The sequence below is a fragment of the Drosophila pseudoobscura genome, chromosome 4 (assembly GCF_009870125.1).
Source record: "Drosophila pseudoobscura strain MV-25-SWS-2005 chromosome 4, UCI_Dpse_MV25, whole genome shotgun sequence".
Taxonomy (NCBI): Eukaryota; Metazoa; Arthropoda; class Insecta; order Diptera; family Drosophilidae; genus Drosophila; species Drosophila pseudoobscura.
In genome coordinates this window covers 20,338,494-20,350,567 of record NC_046681.1, presented here as the reverse complement: position 1 = coordinate 20,350,567, position 12,074 = coordinate 20,338,494, and the positions used below count along the sequence as shown (strand labels likewise).

General features: G+C 46.4%; 1 protein-coding gene across 1 annotated transcript; it reads left to right on the top strand.

Annotated features, from left to right (window-relative positions):
- The first annotated feature begins 8,847 nt into the window (after window positions 1-8,847).
- On the top strand, window positions 8,848-9,420 carry LOC6902860 (acylphosphatase-1-like). Its single transcript, XM_002132560.3, has one exon. It carries the CDS (start codon window positions 8,923-8,925, stop codon window positions 9,247-9,249), a length of 327 nt encoding a protein of 108 aa, XP_002132596.2. The 5' UTR covers window positions 8,848-8,922; the 3' UTR covers window positions 9,250-9,420.
- Window positions 9,421-12,074: the final 2,654 nt, after the last annotated feature.

Below are 12,074 nucleotides of genomic sequence, written 5' to 3'. Positions count from 1 at the left end.
TGAATAACTAGTGGAATTTATGGCCCAACCAAATCGTATGTGCTCTTAGTCGGTCTATCTTTTGCCCTGTGTCTCTCTGTAGAGAAGGCAAAGCGAGTGTGTGGCTTGGAGGCTGGTGGGGAACTGGTAAGGGAACTTCTCTGTCTAGTTTACCTTTTGCTTGATGGGATCAGCCTGCTTAAAATGCTCTTAGTCGGTGTATCTTTGGCCCTGTGTCTCCTTTAAATGCTGATAAACTTTGATGGCATCTTCAGAAATACTTACGGAATATATGTGCGTGCGTGCGTTGCTGTCACTTGAAAATCATAACTGCCAGACTGGCGCACACACACCTCTTCGTTAACGCACAGCAGCTGCTTTCCCTGGCAACCTCTCACCTGTGACCCCCCCCCTCCCGGGTGGCCTCGACGTGTTCCAGTGTTTGCAAATTCTCAACTTCAAAAGCGCGAGAACCAGACACGAGCCGGGAGACTGGATGCTGGGGGGAAAGGGTTCTTGCTGCCTGTCAAGGATTCCGTCTTGTTTGCATAATGCCACCCGCCCCATTCCCCCTCCCCCCCCACCGAAACACCGAAAAGAACGAGAGGTGGCGGTTTTTATTTCACAATTTCATACGTTGTTCGCCCGAAAAAAGTATCTTTTGCTGACAGTAGCTGGAAATCGTTGGGAGGAAGCTACCGAAAAAGGATTTCAGACTTTTGTCGCGTTGATTTGTTTGTTGATTTGCGTAAGTATCGCCCGGGCGTGTCCTGGCGAGTGCCCCAAGTAAATCCCTTTCGGAATGCGGCGCTTTGTGATTTGTAGCATTTATAAATTATTTAAAGTGCGATTGTGTGTTGACCTCATGACCTCAAAAGCAGTGACATGGCAGCACCATAAACAGTGGCTAAACAAGGTGCTTAAATTATGCCACAAGATCCGAGACCGAGACCGGGCTGTAAATAACAAGCAGCAGCCCTCCAGTGCCTCCAGTGCCGCCAGTGCCTGTCCCTCACGCCATTCGGTGGGGCATGCATTCATATTTATGGCTGTCTATCTGTGGCTTCTGCCTGCCTCAACCCTTGGTGGAGCTCTGTTGACAAGGGCATGCGTCGCCTGCCACAAACTGTAGCCACTGCCCCTGCCCCCACCATTGGCCCACAGTCGCATCTGGTCGTTGCTTCTGGCTTGTTGCTAGTTGTTGGTCTCATGGCTGGCTGACTTTGGTTTTGAGAAATCAACGCGTGAATGTACATATCTGTGTGTGTGCCAGTGTGTGTGTGTGTGTGCCAGTGTGTGTGTGTGTTTGTGTGTGCTTGTGGGTGGCCATATTTGTTGGAGTGTTTGTGTTTGCTTGGCGCTACTCAGCTGGCTGCTGTTTACCCGCACATATATGAATATCAGCGGACAGCGTTTAGCTTCTGATGCACTCCCCCGCTGCACTGAGAGAAAAGGCAGAGCACCTTGGAGCCTCCAAGACCTCCAGAATCTCCAAGCCCTTGACAGCTCTAGACTCTCGGAGCTCCCTCCTCTCCCAACTTACATCGAAAACCTCTTGCCCTCCGCCTGAGGTGCTCTGATGGGGCCTCTCTTCTGTCAAGTTTTGAGCCCCCACCGCAAAAGTTCAATAAGTTGTGTGTCCGTGGCCACCCCCCGCCCCCCGACTCTGGCCTGTAGCCGCCATGTTTACCTGACACAAAACGATTTTAATTAAAATCGGATGCCGAATAGACGATTTCCGTAAAACTTAATTGCGTGCAGCCGCACAAGTTTGTTTGCATTCAACATGTCTTTGATCTGACTCGTCCAGGACTCGCCCAGCAATAGCTGTCAGGTTGTGTTCTCTAAAACAATATAAAAGGCAACAAGCAGAGAGAGCGAGAGAGGGAGAGTGAGAGAGAGAGGCAGCCCGAAGCAATGGCCATGTGGCAAGATATAAAAAATAATAAAAATTCATAAATGAATGCTTGAGCGCTTCTTGACACACGGAAGTTAGCCACCGGATGTGGATCTCTGTGTGTGTGTGGGGGGGGGGGGGGGGGGGTGGGGTCTTGTTTTGTTGCTGCCACTTGAGCACAATTGCTGTTGTCAGTGCCTGCTTGGATTTTGATGTTGTTAGCAGTTCCGGCTTTAAGGGCATCATCCATTTATGGTATTTATTCAATGCTCCGACATACTTTTGCCCCAAAAATATATTTTTTGACAATTTCTTTGGGCACTCGAAGCACACCCCTCGACCCGCTGAAGGAGGGGGGTTCGACACATCCTTTATCCTTTTCCGTTCTGTGGGGCAATAATAAACAGTTTCCGTCACTTGTCTGACATATCTACAAGGCGCAATCAGGAGGGGGAGGGGGGAGGGTCACCCCTCCCCTTGTGTGTGTGTGTTTAATGATATGTACAAAAGCTTGACCAAACATTAACCCTTTTCGGGCGGTTTTGCGTGATTGCGGGTGTGTGTGTGTGTGTGTGTGTGTGCCCGTGTGTGTGTGTGTGCGGTTATTGCTTGATTAATTTCCGGTCAAATGGCTCTAGACACTAATGACTATTTAATGTTACAATTTACACTTTATTGATTCGCATATATCTGATTGTCTGATTGTTCGATTGTCCGATTGTCCGATTGTGTGCTTTCGTGCTTTCGTGCTGGTGTCAGCGTAATCGAGGCATTATGTCAAGCTGTCTGTGCCAGGCATTAAATTAGCCCTCTTCTCGGGTCCTTAAAGCCTGCTCGCTGTCCGAGGACGAGTACTAGTCTTTGGTGGAGAAGAAATTAACCAACTTGACAGCCCAGAAGTGGCGGCCATTTACCGGGAAAGCTCTGCAACGAATTTATGCAGAATTTTTCTTTATTTCTCGCTGCCGCTCTTGATTGTTCCCCCCCCCCCCCCCCCCCCCTCACTCGTTTTTTGTTGTTGTTGAAAGACAGAGGGAGAGAGAGGACGCTGGGAAAAGTGGTTTGCATTTTGCCTAATGCGACGTTGCATGAAAACGAAAACAGCAACGTAAACAGAAAATAAAATAAGAATTACTGGGAGACGGGTATCCACGACTGCGGGATGCTCTGGGGAATAATAGATAATAATAATATAAATAAATAACAAAATACAAAATAAAACTAACAAAAAAAATTAAAACAATAAAATAAACCATAAATAACTGAATAAATATAAACAAATAAATCTCTAATAATAATATAAAAAAATAATAATAAATAAATAATACTACAAAAATATTAAATAAATAATAAGAGTATATATAATAACAAAAAAAAACTACAAAATGTATAAACAAATAAATAAATAGTAAAACAAAAATAAATAAAAATGAATAAATAAATAAATAACTCATTAAATATAAAAGAATAAATCTCTAATAATAATAAAAAATTAAGCAAATAGTAAATAAATAATAAATAATAATAGTATAAATTAATAATGTAATAAATAGTAATAAAAAATAATTCATATTATTAAATAAATAACTAATTAAATATAAACCAATAAATCTCTAATAATAATAATACAAAAAAATAGTAAATAAATAATAATAATATAAATAAATAATAAACAGAAATTAAATAAATAATACTACAACAGTAAATAATAAATAATAAAAGAAAAATAAAAGTAATAAATAAAATAAAAAACTAATTAAATATAAACCCAAGAATCGCCTTGAGAAACTCCTTGTGATATAAGCTCCATGGTGTCCGTGTAGGTGTCCCTCTCCTCCCAAAAATCCATCCCTAGAGCTCGCCTGCAACCCAAATAGAATCTCCTACACCATCGCTCTCCAGGGATTGCAGAGATTCTATATCTAAAGCTTATGGCCAGATCTATATGCCCTGCTTGGGCTGCTGGTCTAAAACCGAAAGCAAAAAAAATACTTCCAGCTAAAGCGAATATTTTGCATTTTGCATATGCAGAAACACAGACGCTTTGGACTTGACCGGCCCCTGGGGGCTATGGGGGCCATGGGGGGGAGGCCCGGCCTGGGTCCGGTCTGTGCTGCTGCCTGTCACAGGATTTGCAGCCAGACTGAGCGCAACTTTTGCCCTGGAGCCGGGCTGTGTGGAGTCCCAGCGGGGGTCCATAAGTTATTCCAGGAGGTATGCCAGGGACAGAAGAGGAATTTTGCAACCAACTTTGACCAGAGATGTGTCCCCCGATGAGCAGGGCTTAGAGCCTATGTGGCCGAGAGAAGGTAGGGTGGGGTAGGGTGGGGTGGGGTCCTCTGTGTAGTCACAGCTATTATTTTCTAGCATTATCTCATCATATTTCTGCCGTTGCATTTGTGGCTGCAAAGTTGCAAGCATTTCCTGCACAGAAAACAGATCCCGGACCCGGACCAGGACCCTGTTTATGGCATAGAAATGCCAGCTAATTCACAGAAAATACTCAAGAATTATGCGTTGGCTCTGGCTTATCCCCCCAGCAGTGCAACAGCCCCCCCACCCCCAACAGCTCAGGCAGTCGCATAGTTCATCATGTGGCGGATGAATTTGGTTTCCATATCACGTATTTTATTACATCGTTATTCATGATATTGGCTCGAAGGGCCTCTGATCCGGCCTCTGCCATCGCTCAGCATATTCAAAATGCAGTTGAATAGATGTGGCCGCCATAAAGAATACATTAAGTTGCTTAAGTTATCAGGGATCCACATAATTAAATTGATTTCCAGGGGGGGGGGGTTCCACTCTACTCGTCCGAGTATGTGCGGGATTTATGGCCATGTGCGATATTGAGTAAATTGAAAAGCGAGCTTCTAGCAAAAATGGCAGCATAAATTTTGTATGCATAAATAATATGGAAGATTGATATGTTTCAACTCTTTTGGCCCGGAAGAAACTGGCGAAGCATTTGAAGCATTTTCCCAGCGACGTGGCCCCCGTGAACTCCTTATGAACTATGCGCTTTGTGCAGAGATATACCGGGGATTCCCTCCGGTGCTTCTGTTTGTGCTGTCGTGCTGTCGTGCTGACTTTGCAAACCCCCAAAATCCCCGACTGCATAAAACTTCATATCGAAATACCAAAGCAAATATTTATTATCCATGTGTGCGCAACGAAAACTCTCAACGAAACTCAAGTCGAGCCACACCTCGGCAGAAAACTAAAACGACAAACAGCTCAACAGTGGGTAACGACACAGAGATACCCTGGTTTTCAATGGGGGCGAATTTTCCAGAGAAGTAGATCGAGAGTTAAGGTTTGTTTGAGGGTCACTAGAGAATCTCCTGGATTGTGCTATAGTTGAAACCCTCAAATATACATTTTTCTCTATATTTTGTACCCCTTTTTTGAAACCCCTTTTTGCCCTGCCACTGAGCGACTGCCAAAGTCTAAGAAAATTTTGCGACTAGAAAATTATTTCTGGCATTTTAATACACAACCAAGCGACGGCAGTCGAGCCACTAAAATATGCTGGAAAATATTCTAATAGCTTTGCCAGTAAACATTTTCAAGTGTTTTGAATATTCGTTTAGAAGTTTCGTACTATGCGGCGTATGCGTAATGGAATCAAAGCCATTAAGAAAACTTCCACCCACAGCACAGAATTTGAACCAAAAAAATATTAATAATTCTTTTGAAAGTTTCAAAGGCCCAAAGAGGCCACGTTTTCTGCACCCTTTAAGTGCCGCTGCTTTGGGTGGAATTTAGAATTTTCCTACTTGAAGATTTCCATGCAATTGCAGTGCAAAAAGAATCTGAAGTGCTAAAATTAAAGCAACAGCAGCTAATTACATGGCGACCTAATTTTATGCGAGAGCTCGGAAAAAAGGAGCCAGCAAAGTGGGTGTGGGGCTGGGGGCTGGGACCTGGGACCTGGGGGGTGCCAATAAATGGCAACGAGGCCAAGCACCTACCGAAAACAAACACGGAACAACCACAGGGAAATGTAACGTTCCGTCTCCCTCGCTCCGACTCCAACTTCTGTGGGGCTACCCCGGAATCGGGGAGGGGCGGCGGGGGGGTTTGGAATCGTATCTGTGTGCTTGTTTTTTGCTAATTAGCGAATAACCGTGTTTAGATTGCCAACACTCATGCCGGGGAAAAGAAATAACAGACGCCGGCAAATTAATTGCCAAACAAGTGAGTGCCGAGTTGGCAACTGGAAATTGCCCCCCGCCCCCCCCTGCCGAGACCCAGACCCGCGCCTAATGTCCGCCAAACAAAAACACTAACCAAAGTCGATGGCAATGTCGAAGCGAGGGCTGCTCAGGGTTTTCCAAAGGGCAAGAAGAGCCAGCTAGGGCCGTAGTCCTGGGTCAGCCCTCGCTGGGCTGCACCACGCACTTTTGCAGTCGGGAAACGGAAAGAAAAGCCGGATGCGGCCGGCGACAGCACTGACGACAGCCGCTGCGAAGGTGACGCTGCCACAGTCTGCCACAGCCTGCCCCAGACTGCCACAGCCTGCCCCAGCCTGCCCCAACTGCGCTTAGTTAATTAGTTTAGCAGCATGCTGGGCCTCTATTCGCAGCTGTATCTGCTGACACTGTATCTGTATCTGTTTCTGTATGCTCGGAGAGTGGAAGGCGACTCCACTCTTTGCCACTGCGACTGGGACTGCGACTGGGACTGGGAATTGGGTCTGTGACTGGTTTCGGGGGTCGTGTGTGTTTGCTGTTGGCGGTTGACAGCATATCCTGTGTCCAGCGGAACGCAGGACCAGCCTTCAATCACAGCCGAGCCCCCCGAAAGCAGATGTTTGCAGTTCGCGACTTTAAAATCGCTTAGCTGGCAATGAGCTTGGATTGGGGGGACGATGGATTTGTTTGTAGTGTCGAGTGGACGAATGCTAATGAGAGTGGCCATCAGGGAAGGGCAAAACTATGGGCCGATTTCTTTGAGGGCCACTGGCTGATTGTAGGCTGGACTTTGAGGCAGGAATCTTTTGGGCAAATTTAAGTTTTTTTTTTTTAAAGCCCCACACAACATCAACATCCTGGCGGCATTACAACAGGACATGGCCGGGGTAAAGTGTGAAACTTTTATGTTGTTTGCCAAGATATAAGCTTAAGCTTGGTCAAGACATGCACAGGGGAGGGGCAGGGTTTGGGGGGCGGCAACAAAGTTTCCCGGAGCTCGCCGGGACAATTCCCTGGGGTGTATTTTCAAGTGGGTTGCGGAGGCCCCAAACTTTTGCCCATCTCCCACTGAGTAAGCATTAAAAATTGATGAGTTCTTAATTTGCGTTGCGTTGCGCTGCCGCTGCCATATTGAAAATAGATTAAGTTCTATTATTTGCAGTCATGATGTGGATTAGCACGGACACTCTCCGGGAGCGCCCAGTTTCTCGAGTGCCAGGAAGAAGGAAGTGTTTTCCATTGCCCGGTGGCCCTTTTGGCCCGTTTGGCCCCTGGCTGTTGCCCGTTTGTTGCCTCTATAAACGTCATCATTAATCATGCTGACAAGGGCTGCTTGGATTTTCATTTTACGCTGCTCCCACTTTCATTCCGGCGCCCCTTTCTACTAGCCCTTTCCCCGATATATATATGGGATATTTCGATTTGTGTAGCTTCGGTTGCCATGGCCCGTAACAATTTTGTTTGCCTTTTGCGTTCCGTGTTTGTTGGTATAATTTATGTGCCCAACTGATGGGCCGGGCAACTGTCCTTTGGCACCCCTTCATACGAAATAGAGCTTGAATTTGTTGTGGGCATTGGGCTATGAGGTATCCCCTAGTCCATTCTCTAATCTCGGAGAGCGGCGGGCACAGGCCATGTACAATTTTGCAAGTTATTTATGCTCGGCGCGGACTCTAATTGCAATTTCCGCGCAGTCGCGAAATTGTTGCAAAATGTACAGAGGCCCCCCCCCCCCCACCACCACACGCACACACACGCACCTACACGCACACAGTGGACATTTGTGACAAATTTTCCAATGGCGTCTATGCAAAAATTTATTTATGGTAATTTCATCAAACTGCAGGACGTCGGCACTCGAATGTTGGCTGACAAATATAATAAGAGCTAAGCTGGGCGGGGCGAGGCGTTGCGGGGCGGCTCTGGCATTTGCCCAAGGTAAATTGAACAGATTTCTCTGCGGCCGGCCTTGATTTTGGCCGGCCCCCCCCCCCCCCCCCCCCAAAAAGGCGTACTACTTCCATTTAATAATGCAGTTGATGCAGAGGCAGTTGATTTGATTTGCCGCTCAACGCTCGACGAAGTTCATTTTTGGAAAATTTAATTAACAATTTTGTATCGCATTTATTGAGTGCACAGGCAGGTGGGGATGGGGGGTGGTGGGGTGGTCCTGTTGCACCGGCATGTGGCACAACCTATCGTAATTAGCTTGGCTCGTATTTAAATTTTCAAAATTAATTAGTTCAAACAACAGTGCGGCTTGTTTACGTATTCATAATGCGATCTGTTCAGTGTTCAAAGGTTCAGTCAGTGTCTCCTGGCTTTTTTGTTGCCCCTCCCCCCAACCCCCCGCAATGCCATTGCCATTCACTGGCTGTGAAAATTATGAACAGCTTAATTCAGCTCGGCAATTAATTATTTTATTTACTTTACAGCCGCTGCTGTCCTGTCCATTATGAATGGACATGGCTAACACAAAAACAAAAAAAGAGGCTACGACGAGTCTGCATGTGTTCAAATATTAATTGAATGTTCAATGTTGTAAGTAGATTTAAATGTTTTTGATTAATTTCTGATTCCTTTGATAGGGGAAACTCTCACTTTAATGCTTTGTGCGTCAGTGGCAAGCTGCAGATATTTTCTAGAAATATTGGCAGGCATTTCCATGGAAGAGAGCCTACGGGGAAGGAAACGCGGCCTCATGGCTGATTCATGGGGAAGAAAAGGACCCCCTAACGCCTTTGCTTTGATCAACTTTCACACTCCTCGCCCTGAACATCAGATTTACTTTTTGTTTTTCAACAACTCCGTTTTGGAACAAATTACAGCCTGTACAAAATTTGTGTGATAATGTCCAAGGCCAAGGAAGATGCCAGCCAGATCATAATGACGTGCGACTTTGAAATTAAGGGACAAATCCCCAAGGAGGCCTTCGAGATGTTCGCTGCGGCCCAGGCCCAGATACTGGGATTGCGCGGCTACATCGTCCAGGTCTCTGAGGAGTGCTTCAAGGGGCAACTGCAGGGCGAGGGTCGTGTCATTGAGGCCTTCAAGCAGCTGATCCTGGCGGCCGCCGAATACGTGGCCGCCGTCAAGGAGTTCATCATCCAGAACCTCAAGGCCATCGATGAGTACACATATCCGGCCTTCGAAGTGAAGGCCAAGGGGGACAAGTAAAACGACTTTCGGCGGAGATCTGTGGCAAAGCTAGCAAAGGACCATCCAGTTGAACTGAGCGATCCCTGAGGCATACCTATGGCGACTACGATCATGCCCAATGCGAGAGTGGACGATCCAATGTCCCAGAATGTTTCTGTTTCAACGACAATATACCATCAATTAAAACACGTACAGCAAGTCTGCTTTTTGTTCGATTTGCCTCAAGGCAAAAAAAGGCAAAGTGCCAGCTCTAGCCTTAAAAAGGCTAAAATGGCAACACCGCAGCAGACGCAGCAGTCTGGCAGCGTTTTCCTGAGTCGAGTTTTTCTATCGATAGTTTCAAAATAACTATCGTTCACTTGTGTGTGTCGGATGCAAATATTATTCTCAGTGTATTCTGTTCGCGGTGTGCCCTTTCGTTGCCTTCTTTACCATTTACCGTTGGTTACTGTCCACTGCCTGGTCTATTTCTGTGCTTGTTCATTCGCGTTCACTTTCGGTCCCATTGCTGTGAGAGACGACGACTCGCTCAGAGAGGATCAAAAGCGTCGAGATGAGGAGAGCGCGCGTTGAGCGTGTGCTTCTGCTGCAATGTGTGTGCGTTGGAAAGAGAAAGACCGACCACTGTACTCATAATTGCGTTGCACACAGTGAGTGTCGGAGAGGAATGGTTCGGCAATGCTCGGAGAGTAGTTGGCGTGCTGTTTCGCCGTTTGACGTGCCGAGCGCGAATACAAGTAAATCAAACTGAGAACCGACTGTGGATCATGCTCTACATGATGGCCCGACATATGGTAAGGTAGAGGTAGAGGTAGAGGTGGAGGACTCTTCTGGGGAAATCCCAGACATACGATTATTCAACTTTGTGACCATTTGAATACCACGCCACGCCGCGCTCGTCCCGCCTCCCCCTGCCATATGGAAACGTTTCCTAATTAGACAGCTCTGCACATCCCTTGGCCATTCCCACACACATACACCGCACAGGACCACCCACGCACACACCCAAATTGGAATGAACGTCGAAAACTTTCAACGCCACAGTGAGGCATTGCGTATGGTTTAAGCCTTATTTATTTGCGGCCATAAATAACGCTTAACGCATCTAAATCTTGAACTTTGTGCGAATGCGAATGCGATGGCTCTCCCACCAGCGAGGGCCCCCCCCCCCCCAAGTGGGGTCGGGTGGGGGGCAGAGAGTTGTTTACCCGGACTAAGGCTAACTCGACATGGCTTAAGCGGCTGCCGTACCCGATTCAAAAGCCAAAAGTTAAAAGACAATACAACAATTGTAGGTATTTCTTTTTTCGAGATTTATGAGCATGCCCTTTTTTTTTGCGCTCCCTTGAAGGGTAACGCTTTAAAGTTAACAATGAGGGTCAGGGAGGGTGACCAAACGGGGTTCTATGAGATAAAAGTGTAGAAGCTACATATAGAGCCTTCAGAGGGAAGCTATTGATGATTTTCTTGCTGCTTCTTGGCCCAAACTCCACGCTATGGTCAGGTCCTGGTCAGGGCTGCCCTGCCCTGCCCTCCTCTCCTCCCACACCAATCGCACACATTGGCCCGGCAAATGTCAGTTTTGGCACCTACCTCGTACTTTGTTCAACTTTCCTTTTTCCGGTGTTGTTTGGCCAAAGAGAGCCAAAGCGTGTGGCGGCCGGATGGCCAAAAGCTTTCACACACTTTTCCCCGGGCGTTGTGGATTTTGCTTACGAATTAACATATAAATTGATTTTTTTTCTCACAGCCAAAGTGTTGAGCTTTTGTGAATTGTCAATTGGGGGTTGGGGGGTGGGGTGGGGAGGTCGAAAATATGTGTGTATCTTTAAAAATAAATATGCGGATTATTTAGATAAAAAATACACAATGATCCGACGGCTATGAAGTTTTTTCAATTGCAAAAACGCCTGCATCGTGGCCAAATTGCTTGGCCTGTAAATCCTTTCGTCGCTGAGCCTTTAACTGGGTCAACCGGAACTTATATAAATTACGAAGCCCTCAGACCGCCCCAGTCCCAGCCCCAGCCCGGAACCGGGAACCCGGCAAAGAGGAAAGCAAAGCCGGCCCAAGCAGCGTGGCAACCACATGCCGTGCTTAGACTTATTATGCTGCAGATAAGGCCTGCAATGGTTATCTTTAAAATAACCACAAAATCCATTTAAATTATACAACAAAGACTGGGCCTGATGGCAATAAGCAAACAAAGGCTTAGGCATTGCCTTGAGGTCCTGCTCCAGCTCCAGCTCCTGCTCCTGCTTGAGCCCAGTGAAAGTTTCTGGCCAAGTTAATTACACTTAATACGCATGGAGAAAGCATCGTGCGAGCGAGTGTTTGTGTGCGGCTTTGAGCAGGAACCTGTTTGGTTATTCGGTGATTTGTGTTTGTGCTTGGAAAATGTTGAGAGATTCTAAACAGATTGTTGGATACTCCGGTTGAGAGGGTTTTCCAGGGCTTAAATTGATTAAATAATGTACCAAATATTCGTAGATACGGCGCGGCCTTCAACCCTCAACTCACTTGGACGTGTGACTATTAAATATTTTGGCAAATATTTAAGTCCCATCACCCATCAGCAGCCACAGAGCAGCAGGGGCCTCGGCTCTAGCAGCAGCTGACAAAATTATTCTAATTGCCAGTCAATGGACGGTTGCCTGGCAAAACAAATTTAAAATTCCATCAATTTGGCAAAACAGTCCGAGAACAGGCAGCCAGTTCTGAGAGTCCTGTGAGTCCTGAGAGCCCTGGCATCCGAATCAAATTATCCTAAAGACGTTGACATTGTCCGCTCTTTGTGTGGCCCGATCCGAAAGTTTTCCAAGTAGTCCTTTGTTCGTTTCATT

Coding starts and splice junctions, on each gene's coding strand:
- LOC6902860 (XM_002132560.3), top strand. CDS start 8,923: ATGTCCAAGGCCAAGGAAGATGCCAGCCAGATCATAATGACGTGCGAC.